The sequence below is a fragment of the Ursus americanus genome, chromosome 29 (genome assembly GCF_024610735.1).
Source record: "Ursus americanus isolate L20-20 chromosome 29, mUrsAme1.1.p, whole genome shotgun sequence".
NCBI classification, from domain to species: domain Eukaryota; kingdom Metazoa; phylum Chordata; class Mammalia; order Carnivora; family Ursidae; genus Ursus; species Ursus americanus.
Genome location: NC_142155.1, coordinates 34,430,912 through 34,454,303, shown reverse-complemented (window position 1 = coordinate 34,454,303; position 23,392 = coordinate 34,430,912). Strand labels below are relative to the sequence as shown.

Genomic DNA, 23,392 nt, shown 5'->3' with positions numbered 1-23,392 from the left:
GGTTCCATGCAATTGTCAAAACACATCAAATTACACATTTCAGATCTGTGCATTTCACTGTAGGTAAAATTGTAATAAAAATGTCAACGTCAATTTAAAAAAATGTAAACAAGAAAGACGAAAAGTAAAAGAGAGAAATAACGAGATATGGAGGATATGTCGATAAAGCCTAAGATTTGTATAATAGAAATTTCATAGGGAGAGGGGGGAAAAAACAGAAAACGAGAAAGATTATAAAAGAAATAAAGAAAATACACCTCAGAATCAAGGATATGATTTTCCAGACTGAAGAGGCCCACTGGGTGCTCAGCACAATAAATAGCAAAAGATCCACGTCAATACACATCAGCGTGGAATTTCAGAACATGATGAGGGGCAGGGGAAGGGGGAGAGATAATCCTAAAAACACCAAGAGCAAGAGAAAAAAAAGCTCATCGTCAATGGATTAGAAACGTAAATGGCATCGAGCTTCTCAAAAGTAAGGGAAGATGTTGGGAGGAATGTTCCAATAAAAAGTAGGATAAAGGGACGCCTGGGTGGCTCAGTCAGTTAAGCATCTGCCTTGGGCTCACGTCATGATCTCACAGTCCTGGGATCCAGCCCCACATTGGGCTCCCTGCTCAGTGGGGAGTCTGCTTCTCCCCCTGTCTGCCTCTCCCTCTGCTTGTACTCTCTCTCTCTGTCAAACAAACAAATAAAATCTAAAAAAAAAAAGAAGAAGAAGAAGAAGGAGAAGGATAAACTCAGCAAGAGAAAGATATGAAATTCAGGAGAGAGCACATCCAAAAGCCAGTGGAAGCCAAGGGAGTGCCCAAGAAGATGGGGAGTAGAAATCGCAGGAGGTTGTGGGTAGCTCATAGGGAAACCAGTGCAGCGGGAAGACAAACGGGATGTCCCAGGCATCTCAAGGGAACAGATCCAATGTGTGACTTCATGTGTTCGAACTTCCCAGATGAAATTTACACTTTGGGTAGAGAGTTTACAAATGAATCAATGGCAAATATGTAGAAAATAAAACAAATGAAAATCAGGCAAGTTGGGGGATAATAAAAAAGTACACTGAAAAGAAAACATAGTCATAATACACTCATTCTGTGGCTAGGCTGACAAACAAGTATTTACAAGGCCCCAAACTGTAAGATCTGAATATCCTCCTTGTGGGCAGTTGTGATTTGACTGTGTCGTGGTTTGGGGAGAGAGCATGTGGGGGTGGATAGGGAAGTGATGTGTGAAATGACCCAGCTCTCATCCTCATTAATGGGAGATGAGTGGAGGATATCAAAAACTAGAAAATGAACAAAGAGCAGTATAAGCTTTGTTTCTTCTCTTCCACAAAGATAGAGGTAAATATCAGAATACATAGATAAAAGATGTGGATTCCTTTAGGGGAACGGGAGCTGGGGCGCAGAGTGGGAGAACGAGAGACCACTTTGGATTTTCGAGTCTTGTACAATTATTTGCCTTTTTATTTTTATTTTTTTACTCAAGGATCGTTGGCACACTTTTTAAAACTGACATATAGTGCACATACCATTATTGTCCTTTTTAAACAACAGCAATCACCACACGTGTCAAAGTACCTAGAAAATTGTTTAGAACTGCCACTTCACAAGCCAGAGGCTTCTTTTGTTTGTTTTCCTTTTTCTGCCTTTTTTTCTTTTTGAATGTTCATAGCAGCTTTATTCGCAACAGCCAAAAAGGAGAAAGAACCCAAATGTCCATGAACAGTGGAGTAGTTGAATAAATTACGTTTTCTGCCTTTTAATTCATCACCACATTGCCCCTCCAGGAAGAGGCTATCAATTATGTCCTTCCAGCAATTCATGAGAATTCCCTTTTCCCTACACCTCTCCAGCACAGAATATGATTATCATTTATTTTTATCTTCTTTGAACTGTTAGGCAAAGCGTGGGGTCTCACTTCATTTCTCATCTCTCTGATTATCAGCCATTTTGGACACATGTTCATACATATTATTTGTTCTTTATTCTGTAACGGTTAACTTGTTCCTATCCTTAGCCCTCTTTAAAATGGAAATGTTTGCCTAATTCTTACTTATTTAAAAGAAAAAGATGTTTAGGTCCTAAAGCCGTTAACCCTTTTGTATGGCATATAGAAGGGAAATATTGTTCCTTCATTGTCATATACTTTTAAAATTTGTGTCATTTTTGGAAATATCAAATATTACATTTGTATATTGTATGAACGAAGGATATTTCCCTTATCGGGAGGAGGAAGAACCAAAGCCGACTGCAGTGGGCATTGGTGACTGGAAGACCAGCTGATCTGTGAGCTGACAGAGAAACAGGAAACCCTAGAGTGGAGGGAGGGGCACAGATTAGGGGAGGATGCCTACCAGTGCGTTTGGTCCACTGGGTAGGAGAGGGGTGGCCTGGATGCACACGGAGAGTCTCCCAGGTGGTGGGTGCCCACCTGGTGGACATGGCGTTGGAGAAGGCAACATGGGTGTCCTCAGCTCGGAGAGGAGAGGCACCACCATAGCGTAGATGGCAGATTCAGGTGTTGGGAGGTACAGGAATGGCCCTTTCTCAGAGGCTCCAGATCTCAGTGGTCCTGATGGAGCAGGAGGAGGTGGGGGGACTCCAGGCTCAGCAGGGAGTGCCCAAGCGCTCTGGGGTCTTGGTGGGGCTGGCGGCAGCCATTGCTACTACTCCCATTGTACTGGTGGAGACCTGAGAAGCGGGGAAGGGGATTCAGAAGCACACTCACTGGCTGTTCCACACCTCTTTCTTCCGACCTGCTTCTGGCCCCATCCCCTTTCCATTGCTGAAGTCTCTCCTTCTCGACAGGTCCTCATCTCCTCCCTGCCCATGCTTCCCCCTTCAGGACAGAATGAGACAAAGACCTATGGTGGGAGCTCTAGTGTGTGAGCTAAGGGCTCAAGGGTTGGGGGGACCCTTAGAAGGGACTTCATGGTGGGTAGGTCTGGTCTCTGATGCCAGGAATGAATACCTGTGTGTGTGTGCACATGTGTCTGGTACCTCTGTGTGCACACCTAAGGGTCAGTTAGGGAGGTCGCCTGAGGCTGGCCTCAAAACTGGACAACCCAGCTGCTGTGGGTGGACAGGACCCAAGGACATGAGTTTGAATGTCAAAGAAAATGGTGGCTTATAACAACCAAATGCATGGGCAGAGACGGGCTAGGTAAAAGAACATTTAAGTTGGTGTAAGTTACAACTGATACAATGCCGCCTATGTGACTCCTGGCTAGTTCTGCACTGCGGTGACTCTCTCCCAGAAGAGAATCTTCCCCCTGCTCCACTGGCCCCCAAGCCAGCCCAGGCTCCACTCACCTGGGCTCTGTGGGTCAGAAACAGGAGGAGAGCTGTCAAAGCCAGGATCTTGGTCACAAGGAATACACACAACAGCATCACGAAAGTGCTGCCCGACAAACTGAGGGAGAAGAAGGAAGGAGGGGAGGACCAGGCTACGGACAGCAGCCCCTGAACTCAGCATGGGGCTGGAGCCTGTTTATGGGCCAGCCCCACCCTGAACTCACTCGGGTCAGCCACAGGGACCACCTAAAACAAAATCATGAGAACCCAGGAAGCTTGGGGTGGAGGGAGAGGTTGGCCAGGAGAAAAGAAATGATCAGAGTTGTCATTTCTCTGGGTGACACTATCAGGGTGTACCACAGCTCCAATGGATAGGGAGCAGAAGAAAAGCTGAGGGGGAGAGCCCCCAGATCTGTAATAGGCAAACCAGGATGGGTACTACCCAGAGGTGCCCCTGGAGAATGTCTGAGCCCCAAAGGAGCCTTGGTTCAGGAGACGGAAGGCCCGGATGCTGGTCCTGCTGCTGTCCTGAAGTAGCTGAGTGACTCTGGACAGGCCTCATTTCTCTTGCCTGTGAATCAGCACTAAGAGAAGTTCTTGCATTCCTGATATGTATCTATTTCTGCTCCATCATGGGGGAAGTTTAGAGCCACTCCTTCACCCTTGCCAACTTAGCCCAGCTCTGAGCCGAGACCTTGGGGTCTCTTTCAGACCTCTATGTCCCCCTGGTCTCCTGAATCAGAGCCCACACAAGTCATCAGCTTCCCGGTCCCCTCCTTTTAGACAAGACCCCAGACTTACCAGTAATCAGAGCCACTGATGAAGGTTGAACTGGTTGTCACTAGAAAAGCAAGTGTGATTGATGACAACAGAGAAGGCAGTGGCAGCCTAGAGACCCCAGAGAAGAGGTCAGCCCCCAAAGCTTGAGAGGAAGAGGAGGAGGGGCCACAGCCAGCCCCCAGGGTCCCCCAGGCCAGAGCTGACTGGGGTCCAAGGACACAGAGCTTCTCAGAGTTGGTAGAAAGAGAGAGGAGGGGCTGGGGAAGGCCTGGGCTGAGAGAGAAGCTCATACTGGACCCCCAAACCCCCAAGGGCAGGGAGAGTCCAGATCACTCCTGTGGAGAGGACACAGACCACTTGTCCCAAAGGCCTGGCCCCTTCACCATCAGAGTCTCAAGACCCTTCTGGTCTTGCCTCAGACCCAGGTCCTGAACAACCCACATGTCCAGTCTGGGGGAGACCTAGGCCACAGGGCCCCACACAGACACCCTATACCTCCATGGGATGGCCAGTTCTGGGGATCGGTGGGTGAAGTTGGGTCGGAGCCATCGTGTAGACTGGGAATCTACACCCAGTGGGCCCCAAATTAGCTTATACCTGTTGGGACAGGACACCCAAGGATGGAGGTGATGGCCCAAATATGAGAACTGGGGACCTAACTGCCCACAATCAGTATGGGAGCGAGCAGGGAAGTGGTAGGATTGGGTAAGCAGGGGAAGGAGATGAGGGGCTTCATTTCCCCGGGCACCCCAGGAAGGCCCCTTCCCTCCGTGAAGAGCTCACTTGAAGTCACCACCAGGCTGATGTTCTTGAGAATGTGGATGCTCTCCTTAGGACCTCTGTCTACTCCACACCAGTAGGTTCCTGAACTCTTCTTCGTGATTTCCGTGATGATGACAATGAAGAAGCCAGCAGAAGGGTTGTCCCAGATAAAATGTGGAGGTCTTTGAGCCATTGCCTGGGGTCTGGTGCTGGTGACCAGCTTCAAGCAATAACCAGGTTTGGTTTCCTTACACAAGGTTTTATTCTTGTACTCACTTTCCAGGGGAGTGGACGGGCATTTCACAGAGACCGCCTGCCCCTGCACAGCCCACACCAGCTCACTCTCCTGGACTTGTGCCCAGGAACCTAGAAAACAAAAACTCAGGTCAGGCTAAGGAAGGGGACACAGCCACCCTCAAAGCATGACCCCAGACAGCCCTCCTGCCCTCCCTCTACCACCCTCCCATGGCACACTGCACTTCATCCACTCACCTCCAACTTCCCTCCCTCCCTTGCCCTGTTCCCCTGGAGCCACCCGCCTCCTGAGAGCCCCTTACCTGAGGCCAGCAGCAGCAGCAGCAGCAAGTATAGGGCCTCCCAGGTCATACTGGAGCGGTGCCTGGAGTGAGGGGTAGAGGGTGGCTACAGGACAGAGAGACCCAGGAGATGGGCCCAACTCTGCCCAGATGCCCCAGCCCATAGAATGTGAGATTGAGAAAGGAGAGGTCTTGATTGAGTAAGGGTGCAGCCTGCAGGGCGGTTTCTGTGGGCAGCGGGAAGGTAGGGGCCCCCTGGGGGAACCTTCAGCTGCTGGGGGCATCTCCAGCTTCAGCCTTGCTCAGCTGGATGGTCTAGGCACTGTGGGGTTGCTCTTGGTTCCCCTGTCCACCCCACAGCCCACCCAGCACTTATAAAGGGAAGTTAGATGGAAATAAGAGACCACCCTATTTCTTTCAATCTCGGTTCCTTTCCCTTCATCCTTTCAGAGGCCTGGCTTTTTCCACCCACCTCCAAAAGCCAGGGGAGAACTGGCCCAAGGCAGGTAGGGACTTTTTGAGGCCAGAGCCACCCTTAAGTACCTGTGGCCCCCAGGGAGAGCAGAGAGCCCCTGGCCTGGAGGGTGCGTGGTTGAAATAACATAGGCACACTTACTCTGCTCGTAGCCTCTCTTCGCCCTCTGAGATGTAACTATGAGTCTGGACCCATTACAATGAATAAGAACCATAGGAAAACGCCCCCGGGCTGTCCAACCCCAAGGCAAGCTCCCCAACTCTCACAGCACCCCCTCAGGCACCCCGATCATCGGCTCCAAGAAGTATGGCTCAGTATTTCACACCCGAATGCCAAATCCCAAATGTTCCATGTGCGGCGGTCTCTTAGTGAGTAGGTTTGTATGACGACCACAAGGGCGCCACAGGACACTGGATACAAAGTCCGTCTCCCTCCTGCAGTCAAGAAAACTGGCTGTGGCGGTGTAAACAAACATGAAAGGGTGGGCTGAAGCTACTGAGGATTTTCTCTAAGTTGGACCTGGGCTGGTTGAGCCTCGCAGGCGCCTGAACTGTCCCCCTCTGACGAAGATCCCATTGGGGGGAGCAGAGGAGACGCCAGGGCCTCGGACCCCCAACTCTCCCTCAGACTCACAGCGCCCTGCCTGTCTCCCTTGGTTCAGGAGGCTTTGACTCCGAGCACCTTGGACAAACTTCCTTCAGGCGGTAGGAGGGAATGTTTGAGTAGTGGGGGTTCAGACTGTGAGGGAAATCTGCGTTTTCCATTTGGAAAGGTTACACAGGAGGTGTAAGAAAAGAGGGGATGGAATTTCAATTTTATGAAAACAGAGTAGGGGGAAAGGGACTTTAGGAAAAAGAGCAAAACCAGATTTGCAACTTAGAGTTTACAAAGCCTGGTCACAAGAGTGTTTGACTCTGGAAGTCCCAAACTTGTCTGTACCTTAGAGTCACCTCAGGCTCGTGGGAAAAAAATGCCAAAGCCTAAGCCACCAAAGCACCTAGCCCAGTGTGCTGCGGTCATGCCCCCCATGTGATCTCAGTGTGCAGACAAGAATGGGAACCACTGGTTTAATTTAATTTCCACAAAATCCTTGTGAAACAGTGGTCACTACCCCCTTTCACCATAGGGAAACTGAGGCACAAGGCGTCTTGGTGATTTCTTTAAGGTTCCCCGGTGAATTGGTGGCATCGCAGAGCTCCTTCTGCAGCTGGTGTCGCCCTCCGGCAGGACAGGGAGCACAGCAGGAGGTGGGCTGTGGTCGCAGGGCTCCCCTGGCTCAGGGGACCTGTCCCGCAGCGACATGCAGACGGTAAGAGAGCACTGTGGGGACGGACGGGATGCCCTGCCCCCTGCTGGCTGGAGAGCGCCATTACCGGGTGAGATGTTCTGGAGTCTTCCCTTGCCCAAGGTCACCTTCTTCCTTCCTGCACTGCCCTCCCTGTGGTCCTCAAGTCCTTCTAACCTACTCTTTGCTGTATGACAAGGAGGTCCTCCCTTCGCAGCAAACAGGGAGTACTTGGCGGGTAGAGTCACCATTTCTCTGTGTTGTGAGCTCCCCACCAGTGTCTGTGGGGTGAACACCCTCCAGCGGAGCCGGGGACTTAGACTCCCCAAGGATGCAGACAGTGCCCAGCATCCAGGCTTTCAGAACTGTCAGAGCTCGGTGGCATCCCCAGGGATGGAAACCGCAGAGACAGGAACCCCAAATCACTCTCTGGTCCCCAGTCCTGAGAAGGGTCGCCTGTTCAGAGGTTCAGCTCTCCCGGGAAGAGCCTGGGTCACAGGGCTCCGTGGGAGCCGTGCTCCGGGAGATGGCCAGAAAGTGTGGGACTAGGGTTCACTGTCAAGGAATGGCACCGTCGGTGGCCCTCGTAAAGGAAACAGGCCTGGGTGGCCCCTGTTATCTCTGGAATCCCACTCCGTTGACCATCTAGAGAGGACCTGCCTTCTTCCTCCAAACCCAGGATTTGGGACAGGAGAAGAAGCCGGGAGAAGCTCAGACCACAGTGATCTCAGGAGGAGTAAGGAAGGGCAGCTCTACCTCCTCCTCCCTCTCAGCATGGCTGCAGGGACAGAGGGGACTCGGTTTCCCTGCCTGTAAAATAGGAATATTGCATCTTTTCTCCCACTGAGCCCATGAGGTCAATAGCTCTGGTAAACTTCTAATGGCCTTCCCTTAGGTGCTTTTTCCCCGGGTCTTCCAGCCTGGGGCTCTCTGGTCTGGGTCCCCTGCAGAGGTTTCCAGCAGCCCAGGAGAATGCTCAGGGCCAGGTGCCTCCGAGTTGAGTGGATCTGAGCTATTTCTTTCCCAACCCTGCCGACCACTGCTGCCCCCCGCCCCCACACACACAGGATCGGCCTCATCACTCCTCCACACTTTGGAAAGCTCGGCTTTAATTCTGGCTCCTCCAGGGGCAGGGTACAGGGCATGCAGCCCACCCCACAGGGAAGACACTGCCTGGGGGGAGTCAGGTGGGTGACTCTTGTCTTCTAGGTGGAAGGAGGAGGCAAGGATTCCAGAAACTGAAAAAGGCCTGGAGGATTTGGTGACAACGGAAACCACACATTTGAAAGCCTTTTATAACTTTCCAGTTTGACCCAAATTTGGGACGGACATGAAACTCTAGCACCATTGATTCAAAGGTCAAGTTTATCAAAGTTTTACAGTATTCTACAATAGAAGAAAATACAAGTACCTGGAGGGTTTTTCTCAATTATAGAATTTTTCAATTTTTTTTCCCATCTTGACCATGATAATGGTTTAAACATATGTGGGGGGGGGGCTTCATTTAAAGAAATGAACTTGCCCTTAATTTGACTCCAACAAGCACACAAGTCTCACAATAGTGAAACCATTAAGACAAGTCTGGTGTGGACAGAACGACGGCCCATCATTCTGGCTTCCTACCAGGTCATACTTTCCCCTCCTCTCTTCCTCCTTTTCCCCCTCAGGCTGCCATCTGCTCGGGTGTGAGGTCCCCTCTGGTGCTCGCTCAGGGGGCCAGTGCCCCACCTGCTGTCATCCACCTCACCCAGCCCTGTGTCTGAAATGGTTACTGTTGTTATAATTGATTATTTATTTTTAATGTTAAATTAAACATTGACTGTCTTACGATTTTCCACATAGTGCTTACTCTTACTATGACTTGATTATTAATTATTTGTATATTAATTTCCTCTCTCCTTTCTGCCTTCACATCCTGGCAAATACCATTCTCTGAATATAAGCTGCATGACTGCTTTCTGTCTCAATCTATTCCCTGTGTCTGGAATGGTAGGCTCTTAGTAAATATTTCTTGAATGTACATGTGAATGAATGAACAAACTCCAAGAAAGGAGTCCTTGCTTGACCAAACCTTGGTCAGGCTCCTGAGCCTTCGTCTAGGCCCACCAATGCACTTCCTCATAAAGTCTAGTTTTAGCAAGAACTCTGCTCTTTCCACTGTCCTATGTTCCTTCTAAAGCTCAGCATGAATTGTGTGTCCTCCGGGGCTCAGGGACAGGGGGTGCAGCCCACCCTCAGGTGAAGACATGGATATCCTCGATATCAATACCCAACAGAGTTCTTCATCCTCCGCCACAGCCCGGCAGTGTCTGGTCAGCCCAGCCTGTCCTCAGCAAAGAATCCTGGGACGTCGAGTCGGTTTAGCCAGAACACCCCCCCCTTATTCCTGATGTTTTCTCTCAGTAATTTTCCATCCCCTGGCCCGCACCTCCTACCTGGCTGTAAATTCCCACTCACTTGTGCTGTATTCCGAATTGAGCCCAGTTCTGTACTGATGTGTCCCTTTCCCAACTGCAAGTCGTTCCTAAATAAAATCTCTTTTCACCACTTTCACTGCCGCCCGCCTCTGTTTTTCCTTTGACAGCTCTCCTTTTGTTTGTATGGGTTTTCAGCTAATATCTTTGAGTTTTTCAAGTAGACAACTACACAACCAGAAAATCGTGGTAATTTGGCCTATTATTTTATGGGTCCAATTTTATTTTCCCGTGTAAGTACAGTTGCCGGTACTTCCAGAAACGTGTTTAACAGTACGTTTGATATTGAGCGTCTTTATCTTGATTCCAGCCTTTAACATGATTCCTCACTAGCGTGGTATTGGCTGATTAATTCGCCAAACCATTTCTTTATTAGGAAAGCAATTTCCTATTTATAGAGCAGTAAAAGATTTGTCTAGGATGGATGCTGAATTATACCAAATGCTTTTCTGCAATCGATCAATATCTTCATATAATTTTCTTCTTGGACTTACTGAAATAGAATCAAGCATTGACCTAACTGTGACCTAACTGTGACCTAACTGTGACAGCCAAACACATTTGTACTCACATAATACAAGTGATTTAGTCATGAGACATTGTTCTTTCCATATACTCCTGTCTTTAATTTGCTTTGCACACTTTTTTTTTTATTTTGGCACTTTTTTTTTTTTTTTGTGGTCAACCTTTTACAAGAATACAAACTTCTTCTTTATCTTGTTATAACCTGCCAGGAAGCATTTCATCTTTTTCCTCTTGTAACACCTTGGATTTGGAGAGCATCATCTGTCTCCCGCAAGTATGTCAGGACTCACACCTAAATCAGCACCTCGATTGATTTGTAGGTAGATTTTTTAACACCCATACAAGTATCACACATGGTTAGTTGTAAGCTGGTGATTTTAAATCTTGACCTAATTCTAACTCACATCTTCTTCTTAAAAAAAGAAATTCATTGCTAGAAGGCAGAAGAGATGACCCCAAAGATATAGTTACTTCCTCGTCCCCAGAACCCGTGAGTATTGCCCTTCTATATGGCAAAAGATTGGTTAAATGAAGGGTCTTGAGAGACGACCTTTATCTTGGATTCTCTTGTGGGTCCCTAATGCAATCACCTGCCTCCTTATAGGAGAGAGAGGCTGAGGCAATTAGACAGAGTCTCACACGAGCAAGCAACGTGACTACGGAGGCAGAGATGGGAACGATGGGGCCACCGGCTGACAGCCAGCAGCAGCTGAAAGAAACAAGGAAGGATCCTTCCCTAGAAATTCTGGAGAGAGTGTGGCCCTAACAACACCTTGATGTCAGACTTCACGTCTGCACTTCCGTTAAGTAACCCAGCTTATGATGATTACAGCGGCCCTAGGAAACGAATACGTCATCCAATCACGAGTTTTACTTTTTGTGATTATAGTCATACGTTTTCTAATATGTTTTATATTTGGTGGCTTTTAAGGTTTTTTATTTTTAAGATTTATTTTTAAGCAATCTCTACACCTAACTTGGGGCTGGAACTCACAATCCCGAGATCAAGAGTCACATGCTCCATCGACTGAGCCAGCCAGGCACCCCTATATACTTCATATTTGTGATTTCAACTAGTTTGTCATTCCCAAGTGAATAGAGAAGGAGCACCTGGGTGGCTCAGTCAGTTAAGCACTGCCTTCAGCTTGGGTCATGATCTCGGGGTCCTGGGATTGAGCTCCCTGTCGGGCTCCCTGCTCAGCGGGAGCCTGCTTCTCCCTCTCCCTCTGCAGCTCCCCCTGCTTGGGCTCTCTCTCTGTCAAATAAATAAATAAAATCTTTTTTTAAAAAAAGAAGTATTTCCTTTTAAAAATCTTTTCCCAGCAGTGTATTTACTCATTTCACCATATTTAAATTTTTTCACCTTTCTGGACGGACAGTCTTATTTTTCATTATATGTCTATGTTCTATATCTTACACATATACATACTTAAATATAAATATGTTCTTGTAAAATATTTAACATGATATTCATGTTTTAAATTTATATTTAATTACACTGATGTAAATGTATTATTTATGTTACAACTCAATATATACACATCATAAATAATCAAATGATTGGAAATAATAGATTACTAATTTACCTAGATATAAGATCCACACACAAATATTAATTACACATATCTTCACAAAAAAACAAGCAATTACAAAATATGATTTCACAATGACGTCATGTTTGGTCAGCTTTGCCACCACGATGCAATAGTTATTTAAAGCTCTCTTTCTTTGGTTTGTCTCAGTGCTTACCACCACCATTTGTTGGCCCCTTTAAAAAAATTAACTATCAGTGACCTGAAGCCAATATTCAAATCATTTTTGTCCAAGAAGGATGGTGGTTACTATCATGTGTAACACAGTCTGGTTGTCCCCCCACAGGAAGGAGAGACATAAAAGCCATGAGTGACCATGCTTCCCCTTGTTCTCCACGGAAACTAATTTCTTTTTCTTTTTTCTTTTTTTTTTAAAAAGAGAGAGCACACAAGTGAGGGGTGGAAAGCGGGAGAGGGAGAGGGAGAAGCAGGCTCCCGCTGAGCAGGGAGCCCAGACTCGGGATTCGATCCCAGGACCCTGGGATCATGACCTGAGCCGAAGGCGGAGGCTTCACCAACGGAGCCACCCAGGCGCCCCAGAAACCGATTTCTTGTCTTCTGACGTTTGGTGTTGCAGCAGGAAGCTCCGAAGCCAAGAAGACTCGTTTCTCCTTCCTTTGGGAGTAGCTGTCTCTTCCTTCCTGTCTGGAGCTTGCAGGATTTTTCTTACAGAAGTGTGACAGGCATCACTATCGCTGACCAGTGTTCAGTTCCCCTTTGCCTCTGCATAAATGGAAAGCTCCTGTTTCTCAGCTCCTTGGCGACATGCCCGGCTAATGCAATGTGCGAGAGTGGTGTGTCTCACTTCCCGCAGAGCCACTGAAGAGCCAGAGCTCCACTTTCCAGCACTCTCCTCCCTGGCTTGGGGACCAAAGACGCACGTGCTGATGGGCACGTCCATGAAGTCAGGGTTCCTCAGATGTTGAGCGGGCCCACAGCGGACTCCCGCCCTGGACAGTGGGTCTGGGCCGCCCTGGACAGTGGTCTGGGCAGGTGGGCTTCCCAGGAGCAAGGAGAAACATTCTTTGTGTGAACCCACTGAACTGGCATTGTTTGTTACTCCAGCAGGACCCGGCCCGGGTTCTAAGATAGTTTGTATCTTTTTCAGCGATCATTAACGGAGAATCACATTTGTCATCCGACACGTAAGAAATTCTTTCTCCCACTCAGCCTCCATTTGTTGCTTGTGTTCTCATGCTTCTGGCCTCTCCTTCAGAGACACCATTACACACTGGTTGCCTCTCCGTTCCTGGTCATCTTCCATCTGTCGAGTCAGCAAGCTTTTCCTGTCGAGGGCCACATAGGAAATATCCTGTGCTTATGGGCCAGAGGACTTCTGTCACAATTCCTGAGCGGCCATTGTAGCATGACAGCGTCCCTAGATAACACAGGAATGAAGCAGCATGTCTGCATTTACTTTACCTACAAATTCAGGTGGCGAGTTAGATTTCGTTCAAAGGCTATAGTTTGCCAACCCTTGCCCTAAAAGGAGAGAGCAAAGAAAGAAAGAGTTAGATGTGGGGTCTAGAAAGAGAGCACTTTCAACACTGGATATGGCCAAGGGCATTCCCAAGGAGTAGGCCAAGGGATATGTCAGGAAGACAACTTTGCGGAAGGCCTAGGAGGAAGCTAGTCCAGACTGGGGTCAGAGGACATTAGAACACCTGGGGCTGGGCTGGAGGAACAAAGTCAGCCGATGAACTGATAGAGTCAAACATATGAAGGTGAAATTTACATTTGGGATTAGAGTTTAGGGATGAATTGATGATGATGGCTAGAATATAAACTTTAAAATTAAGGCAATTAGTAACTTCATAGAAAACAAAAACCTGTACTACAAAGGAAATGTAATGATTATAAACTATATGACTGGGCTATGAAAAAGACATATACATGCTCAGAAAGTATAAAATCTAAAAATTAATTTTATCAGTAACTCTATTTGACTATTCAGAGAATAAATGTGGAGGAAGGGACAGGCAGGAGCATGACGGGAGAGAAACCTCATCTTCCCTAGGGCACATTTCGTGGATAATACCTACCCCTGTCTAGGAGAGAAATATCGGTATAACAGTAAATACAAAAACTGCTTAAAAGAAACTCCCTAGGGGGGTTGCCTGGGGGGCTCAGTCAGTTGAACGTCCTACTCTTGGTTTCAGCTCTGGTCATGATCTCACGGGTAGTGGCATCGAACCCTTCAGCCAGCTTTGAGCTCAGCAGGGAGTCTGCTTGAGATTCTCTCCCTCTGCCCCTCCCTCCACCCCTACACATGCTCACTCACTCTCTTTCTCTCACTCAAATAAATAAATCTTAAAAAAAAAAAAAAAGTGACTCCCTAGTGGGAAAGGGAGCTGGGGTGTAGAGTATTGGGCATCGAACTGCTGCATTTTCATGAACATGAGTTTGTAACCTACAATTCTTGTAGCTACAAGTTTTGAAGATACGTATATGCGTGATTTTGATGAAATTTTGAAATAAAATAATACTGCAACAGCTATTGTACCTTTCTTCAATTCCTAGATTTAGAACTGCTGAGTCAAAGGTAATTTCTTTTTTAAAGTAGATTTGGATTAATCTGACTACACTGTCTTTCAGAAAGGTGGTTTCAATATGTTTACCCAGCAGAATATGCAATTGTCTTTTCCCTAAAATTCCCCAACGCTGGTTATCATCATTTCTCTTAACTCTTGTCAATCTGATGAGAAGAGTGGTTTTGCCCTTATTTTAATACTATTCACTTTGGATATGTTTTCCTTAACATTGTTCATTTGTATTTCTTCTGTAGAAAAGAAGCTGCTCGTAACTTCACCCCCTTTTCCTATTGAAATATTCATTTTCTCTTATTATTTAGAAGACTTGTTTTTCATATGAAATGAAATAACCCTTTATCTGCCAAATAGGAAGGAAACCTTAATTCACAGCCGTGATTTGCTTTTAAATGTTGTTTGTCATATCTGTTTATCATGTCCAAGTACATCTGTATATAGAATGACCAAGCATTTTTCCATATATTTTCTGGCACCAGGACCATGATTAGAAAGTTCTGCTCTAAATGGCATAACTTTCATTTTTATTTCCTTTTAGAATTTCGCTGTACTGCTGTTCCATGTCTACATATATCATTAAAAGTCAAGCACATATGATATCATGGATGTTGATTCTTAATAATGACATTCGCTGAAGAGATACCATGTAACAGGCACTTCTGTAAGTGTTTGGAAGGGTTTACTCATTTATTCCCAGAATAATCGTATTAGTGATCCATCATTATCTATTTAAGAAAGGAGGAAACTCAGACTTTCAGAGGTTTAGGAGTTTGCTCAAAAACTTCCTGTCCCCTGGGCATCATGGACCCATGCTGACTCAGCAGAGAACAACTCAGAGCCAACCCCAAGCTGGAGGGATATAGAGATAGCGGAATATGGACAAAGAGTGACCTTCGGGGGTTGCAGGGGGGAGGCATCCCTTCCAGGTGGTCAGTAGCAACCAGACAAAGGGAAAATTGCCGTGGGAAACAGTTGCTGCATGCCCTCACACAAAGGGACACACACCTGTGCCAGCCAGGACCAGAAACTCCCCCCCTTCAGAAGGGTGCCCCCCACCCCTGCATTTTGTCTGTAATTGGGTTTGGAGAAGAAACACAGAGACCAGCCCAAGGCCAGGAAACTAACCATGGGGCGCTCGCAAATGCATGTGGTTTGGTTTCCTGTACTGTCTGTGGGCCAGTCTTCAGCAGAAAGGCCCCGACAGAAGTCAGGAAGCTGGTCTGGGTACATCTTCACGTCACCACATGACTTTGAGCCGGTCACGGACAGATCTGGGCCTCAGTTCCCCTGTGTGGGAGGAAAAAACACCACCAACACCAACACCTCCCTCCCAAGCCCCACGTGGAATTCGGAGACAGCACAAACACACACACACACGGGGTAACTAACTCCTGCAAGTGGGTTGTGGGCGAAGCCTGAACTTTCCTTCTGGCTTCGCAACTCCATCCTGCTTTTCCCCGGGAGTCTCTAGGCCAGAGAGCCTGCCGCCCTCCTGTATCCCTTCTCTTCTTGTCTGTCCCTTTGCCCTTATCCTCAGTCTCTGCTCACCCCTGCAAGGAGCAGGGCTCTGCACCCAGGCGGAGTGGGGAGCAGGAGTCAGGGGGCGGGGGCCACAGGGGACTTGCAACCAATACCCTCAATAGCTTCAAAGCCCCTCTTCAGTCCTGGGCTCTGTGCAGGGCTCCCTGCAGCAGCTGCTAGGCAGGGAAAGGCCCTGGTGGCCGCACGTGGACTTCACATGTCAGCCCTGGGCGTCCTGACCTCTCTCTCTTGTTTGTTTGTTTGTTTGTTTTATATAAAACCTCTTTGTAAATTGCACCATTTTTTAAAGCGTTAGCATTCACTCAAGAAAGAGATGCCGGAGTCCCGGATCTGTCTGTGTGGCGATTACACAGCGCCCACAGGGTGCGGGAGTTGAGGATTTAGAGGTGATTGGTGGTCCAGGCTCCTGTGCTCCACCTCCCCCCCGCCCCCACATTGACCTGTCCCTGCCACCAGCCCAGCTCTCTTTGCTCCTAGCCTCACTCTCCCCTTCTTTGCCAGGGACCCTCCCTGCACTTTCTTACTGGTATTGAAACTCCGCTTGTTCTCCTCTCCCCTCCAGCACCCATAACACCTCCCACGGTGGAAACACGTCACTGACTCAGCAGGCAGGACTGGGCATGAGGTTTCTGACCACTCTCAGGGCCAGTGGGGTTTAGGGTTTTTTCTCAGACCTCTGAGTGCCCCTGAGCTTGTCATCCACCTTCAGCGTGGCTTTCCCTGGAGAGGGGGGCAAAGCCAGGGTCCTGCAAGGAAGAGACAGTGCACAGAGAGGCGGGTGGGCAGCTGGCTACTTGACCACAGCTTCCTCCTGGACATCCCAGCTCCTCCCCCAAGGGCAGGCCCAGACGGGAAAGGGGCAGCTGGGCACAGAGGAGAAGAGCAGCCTCTATGGAGATGCAGGAGCTGTGCGCCAAGCAGGGCTGTTGCCTCCACGTCCAGATTCGCACCTGCCCCTGGAGGTCCCCGCTTCCCTCTGCCCACAGCCAGCTCTCCCCAGGTCTCCCACTCCCCAGGCTGGCCTTGGTCTTTCTCCTTTTGTCTATCTCGGAAGTGCTAGAAAAGCTGAGCAGAGTCAGACCAGCTCCTGGTTCCCTCTCCCCAGCATTCCTCATGTCTCCTGCCGCCAGCCCACAGGGAAAGGGCCAGAGGGTCTGGAGAGCCTCACTCCTGCCCCTGCTGCTGCTGCCACTGCTGATCCCAGGTGAGGAGGAAGGGAAGAGTGCGGGGAAGATAGGAGGCGCTGTGGGGACATTTGGGACTATGGGACATGGATAGGGGGTGCTGTGGGGACATTTGGGACTATGGGACGTGGCACTAGTGCTCTGAGCCCAGGGGACAGCTAGTAGGAGCTGGTGCTGGTGTGGCCCTGACGTGCAGCCTGCTCTCCAGGCTCGTGGGCACTACTAGAGGCTCATCATCTTCACCGAGTGGCGGGGCAGACACTTTCTGTGTCGTGCCAGTACCCCCCCAAGGGCTGGCCCTACGAGAGGAAGGGCTGGTGTAAGGAGCTGTCGGCATTCAAGTGCACCAGGCTAGTCACCACCTCCAGTCCCGGCAGGCTGGTTCAGGCCTCTCGATTCTCAATCTGGGACAACCCTAGCGCTGGCCTCTTCACTGTCACCATGACTGGTCTGAAGGAGGAAGACTCGGGACACTATTGGTGTAGAATTTACCACGCTTCCAGCAACTCTGTCTCTAAGTCCATAAGATTCTATCTGGCAGTGTCTCCAGGTAAGCCCCTTCCTGGGGGTCCCCTCATACCCTCCTGCTGCCTCCTGGTTTTCTAGTCCCCCCATCTGGTTCTTCTGGGAAGGCTGTTGGGAACAGGTGCACACACACGCACCCACCTCATTTGCTGTCCGTCTTGATGATTTACAAGCCTCCTAAAAGACGCTCAAACAGATCACTTGAGCATGCTGACCAGCCTGAGCTCCTATAACCTGGCCACAGGGGAGCCCGACACTGCCCGGCATTTTTAGAGAAGGTGCCTGTACTGGCATGTAGTAGGTGCTGGTAAATGTCTGGCCACTGGCCACAAACCACCCCCGCCATGCTGGTAGCATGTTGGGCTGTCCATTCCTCCTGGCCCAGGTCAGCAGTCAGCAAACTGGTCTGAAAGCCCAGGATGGTTTTTAGATGATTGGGAAAAAAAGTAAAAGAAAAATAAGATTCTGTGACACATAAGAATTATAGGAAATCCAAATTCAGCGTCCAGAAATAAAGGTTTTTTGGGAACACAGCCATGCCCATTTGTGTATCTATGATCTAAGGCCATTTTCATGCTACAGGACGGAAGTTGAATAGTTCCAACAGAGACCATATGGCCCACAAGCTAAAAGTTCAGTTATAAAAATGGACATCATTGGGGCGCCTGGGTGGCGCAGTCATTAAGCGTCTGCCTTCAGCTCAGGGCGTGATCCCGGCGTTCCGGGATCGAGCCCCACATCAGGCTCCTCCGCTGGGAGGCTGCTTCTTCCTCTCCCACTCCCCCTGCTTGTGTTCCCTCTCTCGCAGGCTGTCTCTATCTCTGTTAAATAAATAAATAAAATCTTTAAAAAAAAAAGAAAAAAATGGACATCATTGTTCATTGCAAGTGTGGCTGTAGGTGATGGGTGTAGTTGCTGGCCATTCTAGTCATAACGTTGCGGGGCCTCAGTCACAACTGAGCGAAAACTTAGAAGTGAAATAGCAATTTCCCGTACTAAATGCCATCCACACTTTTTTTTAATAATTTTCATTTTGTTATATTAGTCACCATACAGTACATCCCAGCCATCCACACTTTGAACAAACCCCCTGTATGTCCACGTTGAAGGATTTTAACGTGACAAAGGAGCATTCTCCTTGCTTGTTGGCTTACCTAACCTGAATAGCACGAAGACACCATAACTCTTCAGAGAAAATACTTTCAAAATTGTTTGAATGCTTTGTTTTACTAACACTTACAATAGAAATCCAGTCTGCAGTTTGCAGTATGTTTGCATTTTTCAAGTTGCCCCGAAAAATACTTTGCTAGTTTGACTTGTTCCAGGAGCTGGTCTTCCTTCTCGTTGGCCAATTCCTGACAATGTGGAGCTCACATGTCAATAGAAAGGGATATTTAAGCCCCCTTCCTTGCCAGATGATCGCAACACAGAGGAGCACACGCCTCTGACACATCTTCCAATAACGTTTGACAACTGTGGATAGACACTCTGTCTTTGCAACACAAAGCTGCCACTTTACCAGAAGCCCACAGAACACTAGAGTTTGCATGTGGTATACTGACTGCTTTAAAGAACTTCATAATTCAATCCTCTTTAAAAAAAAAAAGTTTATTTTGAATTTGTGGTTTTATGTTTTCCATGTACGTGGTACTTGTTTCCATGATGTCTTTGTTCATTAGATAACTCACTGGGTTTTAGTAGTTCACCATGCATCTTAACTACGACACTCACACTACAGGAGAGTGTCATCGTTTCCCATGGCTGTCGGCACAAGTATCCACAAAGGTTTTGGCTTAAAACCACACAAATTTATGATTTTACAGTTCCACAGATCAGAAGTCTGGAAGGTGTCTCACTGGGTTAAAATCAAGGCGTCAGCAGGCTGTGATCCTTCCTGGAGGCGGTTAGACAGAAGTCACTTCTTGCTCATTCCGGTCTTGGGCAGAATCTTGTTCCTCGTAGCTATAGGACCGAAGTCCTGTCTTCTTGCAGATTATGGACTTTTCAGCTTTCGCACCTTCCAGAGGCTGCCACATTCCTTGGCTTGTGGCTCCCTTCCTCTGCCCTCAAAGCCAGAGGTCCTTTCCCAGCTGCATTTCTCTCTGACTACAGTTGGGAAACACTCTCTGCTTTTTTTTTTTAAGATTTCATCCATTTATTTGACAGAGAGAGAGCGAGAGCATAAGCAGGGGGAGAGGCAGAGGGAGACAGAGAAGCAGGCTCCCGCCAAGCAGGGAGTTGGACTCAGGGCTCAATCCCAGGATCCTAGGATCACGACCCAACCCAAAGGAAGACGCTTAACCGACTGAGCCACAGGAGCCCCCACTCTCTGCTTTTCAATACTAATCATTAGATGGGGCACCTGGAATATCTCTCCACCTCAAGATCTTTTTTTTTTTTAAGATTTTATTTATTTATTCGACAGAGATAGAGACAGCCAGCGAGAGAGGGAACACAAGCAGGGGGAGTGGGAGAGGAAGAAGCAGGCTCACAGCGGAAGAGCCTGATGTGGGGCTCGATCCCAGAACGCTGGGACCACGCCCTGAGCTGAAGGCAGACGCTTAACCGCTGTGCCACCCAGGCGCCCCTCCACCTCAAGATCTTTAACCTTAATGGCTTCTGGAAAGTCCCTTTAGCCACGTAGGGTGACATTCACAGGTTCCTGGGGTTGGGACACGGACATTGTTCTGCCTACCACAGTGAAGGATTGCATTTTCAAGTAAAACCAGTGCAAACCCTTTGGAATAACTTCAGAAGGGAAAGCATCTTTGGAATTAATTCTACTATCATCGTTCGGTGTATTATTACTGCAACGTGCAGAAAAGAGATGGCTTTTCTTGACAAAAAGCTCGGTGACTTTTGTTTTGCTGTTCATTAGTCCTTGAGTGAGCTAATCACTACTCTCCCTTAGCTAATCATGTTAAACTCTGAATTTTTTTTAAAAGGATAGATTTTAAAAAGGATAGATTGACTCCAATCATTGACTCCAATAATTATAAAAATAACAAATTATAAAAATGTTTTTTTCAGGTGTTTATACACTTTCGGGTTAGAGTCGACCAACTAGTGTTCAAGTGTCATCATCCTCTCTGCTGTCATGTAGCTTGCCCCATAGGGAGCCCTCCATGACAGGGTGACAACACCCAAATTGGTCTATATCCTGTTCAACCAGGCCAGTTTACCAATCTCATGCTTGGACCTTGAGGCAATGTCAGGGCGACGTAAAAATTTCAAGATCCTTACTCCCGATTTCTATACTCACCTTGTGCCAGCAAGCTGGACCAGTGTCAGCCCATATATTACACGCTGTAACTCAGGACTAGAATTTCCCCTGAGGGTCCTGAGGCCCTGCTCTGGGTTGGGCCTAGGGGCTGCTCCCCGTCATCACTCCGGGCAGCCTCAGGGTTATGTCCACATGTGCTGTGCATTGGCCTGGGACTTTCTCCAGGGAAGTCCCTGGCCATGGGGTGTCCCAGCATCAGGCACCCTCTCCTCCATGCCTCCTCAGCCCCTGCCCCTCTCTTTTCCTCAGCTTGGGGGAGACTATCCCCTTCATGGGCCCTGGGTGAGGACACTGGGGTCCTCAGTTCTGGTCACAATGTTGGGGCTGACACCACCTGTTTCCCTTCAGGGCCTCACCCACCCCCAATAATTATTGTCCTCTCTGTCTCCTTAATAGCCCCCATCACCTCAGAGGTGACCTTCCACCAGCCTCCATCAAGAGCTCTTAGCACTGGTAGGTCTGGGGTCTTTCTGGGAAGGCAAGGCAGTGGGGATGGGGGGCAGGTAGCTCACAGTTTCAGAATCAAGAGGGGGCCCCATAAAAGGTATTTAACTGGGCCATTGAGGCAACAGGGCCTGCAAAAGGGACTAGGGTTCTGCTGCAAAACCAGGAAGGACAGGGGTGGGAAAGCAGGAGGGGCCCCCTTCCCCTAACAGCCCCAGAAGTATGAATAAGGGAACGGATGCCAGAGATGAGAGCCGCTTAAGACAGTGACCATTCCTACACATGGGAGGCTGGGAGCTACAGAGTGCCCTTCCAGAAGTGTAGAAACGCTGGAGGGAAGCCCAGGCCTCCTGACTCCTCTTCCAGCGCTCTTCCCGGACCCAGGAACACCCCACAGGCACGGGCCAGAGGCTGAGCCGCAATTCTGTCTTAGTCTTGAGCCAAGGGACTTCACAGCCTGGTCCCGCCCCCACGGACTGTTTTTTAACGGAGTTGATGGGCTTCCATTCCCAGTCCAGCCCAGGCCCCTGTTCCAGCTCTGCTGCTCACCACAATGGAGGTGCTGTCCCATCTGCTAACAAGGGCTCTTTCTCTCTCCCTGACAGTACCTGCCTCCACCCAGGCCATCGGGGCTTCTGGTAAGCTGGTCTCCTCACCGACCCAGAGCTCTGTGCCCCCCACCGGAAGAGCCAGAGAGGCCCCTAGGGCTTCCTCTGCCCTGACTGCCCCTTCACAGTGAGTTCAGGGTGGGACCTCACCCAGACGGCCCCGGTTCAGGGGCCCACAGGTGAGAGCTGCCACCCCAACCCGCTCCTCTCCCCTTCTTGTCCCCTGTCCTCCAGGCAACAAAACTCCACCCTCCAGTCTCACCCCACAGCCCCTAGCGCTCTGGTCCCCGTGCTCTGTGCACTGCTTGTGGCCAAGAGCCTGGTGCTATCAGCCCTGCTTGTCCGGTGAGTAGGTTTGGGGGGACTTGGGGAAAATGGAGCGGGTAACGGCTTCTGTCCCTCGACCCCTGGTCAAGCAGGGCATCAGCCAGCAAACACAGAGGCAGGAAAAATTATACCCAATGGGGCCGTCCAAATGGGTCCCTCACGGACTCCCTGCATCCATCATGCGTGCTCAGACAGCTCCCCTACGTCTTTCTCAGCCTGGGATGCCTTGTCTGCATTTCTCCCTCTGTGTTCCCCTCGCCTCTTCTCCTTCTCCTCCTTTCCTTCCCCTGCCCCTCTCCCCGTTTTGATTCCTCCCTCCTCCTGTACCACTGACCTATATATAACCTCCCACCACCTGACCGTCCAGGAAGGCCTGCCCACAGCCACCAAACCAGGGCACCATCCCAGGGCACAGCCCCTTCCCAAGTGGTGAGGGAGAGAGGCTGTGCACAGGAGGGAGAGCTGTGCCCTGGGGAGAAGGGAACAGCAGGAGGGGGAAGGTAGGTGGGGCTGGGGGAAAGGCAAGACAGAGAGTCTCCTGAGACAGGGACTGAGCAGGCAGACGGCAGGCTGCTAAAGGAGGGACGAGCTGTGGGGACAGGGAAACAGGGTCAAAGAGTGGATTTGAGTCTCTTCCTGTATTTCTCCCCCCAACTCCATCTCAGAGCCTTAAGGATTCCACACGTGCAACATAGAGGGAGATCTCTGATGCGCCCAGCTCAGCCCAGACCCCAGGCCTTGGGGTCCAAGAAGGATGGCCAGTACCCCCCAGGCCCCCGGGGAGCTCTTCCCTGGCCTCTGAACCCTTCACTCACTGCAAAGAAAAGGCAGAAGTCCCCCAGAACTTGATCCAAGACCCTTGGCTACACCGCTCATTCCAGGCCTGAGGATTGCCCAGCCTGGCCTCCTCCCAAGATCCAGGCCCACTCATTGCTCACACGCAGTTGGCATCTGGGCCAGCAGCATCCAGGAATGGGAGCCAAAGGCCAGTGCAGCAGCTATCCACCACAGCCGGGCCAGCGCTGTGGGCAACTCTGACTCCTCTCCCCACCGCCTCCTCCCCAGCCCTTCTCCTCATCCCCCTGCTCCCCTCTCTCCCTCGTCCTCTCCTTCTCCTCCTCCTTATCCCCCTTCTTCTCCTCCCCCTGCCCCTCCTATCTGTAGCCCTATAGCTCAGCCAAGATCCCAGGTCACCCCCAACATTTCTG

General features: G+C 49.3%; 2 protein-coding genes across 3 annotated transcripts; one reads left to right on the top strand and one right to left on the bottom strand.

The window, feature by feature from the left end:
- Positions 1 to 1,441: 1,441 nt before the first annotated feature.
- On the bottom strand, positions 1,442 to 5,538 carry LOC123779166 (trem-like transcript 4 protein). 2 transcript variants are annotated; one of them, XR_006776101.2, is made up of 6 exons: positions 5,396 to 5,538; positions 4,860 to 5,204; positions 4,098 to 4,137; positions 3,315 to 3,414; positions 2,434 to 2,693; positions 1,442 to 2,314 (listed from the first exon to the last, which is right to left on the bottom strand). XR_006776101.2 is itself a non-coding variant. In XM_045777038.2 (5 exons), the coding sequence occupies exons 1-5, from the start codon at positions 5,442 to 5,444 to the stop codon at positions 2,610 to 2,612; spliced, it is 618 nt and encodes a 205-aa protein (XP_045632994.1). In that variant the 5' UTR covers positions 5,445 to 5,538; the 3' UTR covers positions 1,442 to 2,609. The 2 variants fall into 2 exon arrangements, 1 of the variants encoding a protein (XP_045632994.1); XM_045777038.2 differs by having other exon boundaries at positions 1,442 to 2,693.
- Positions 5,539 to 16,710: 11,172 nt separating this feature from the next.
- On the top strand, positions 16,711 to 23,100 carry NCR2 (natural cytotoxicity triggering receptor 2). The gene is made up of 7 exons (XM_087856936.1): positions 16,711 to 16,813; positions 16,919 to 17,017; positions 17,206 to 17,547; positions 21,202 to 21,258; positions 21,855 to 21,984; positions 22,092 to 22,202; positions 22,814 to 23,100. The coding sequence occupies exons 1-7, from the start codon at positions 16,711 to 16,713 to the stop codon at positions 23,031 to 23,033; spliced, it is 1,062 nt and encodes a 353-aa protein (XP_087713062.1). The 3' UTR covers positions 23,034 to 23,100.
- The last annotated feature ends 292 nt before the right edge of the window (positions 23,101 to 23,392 follow it).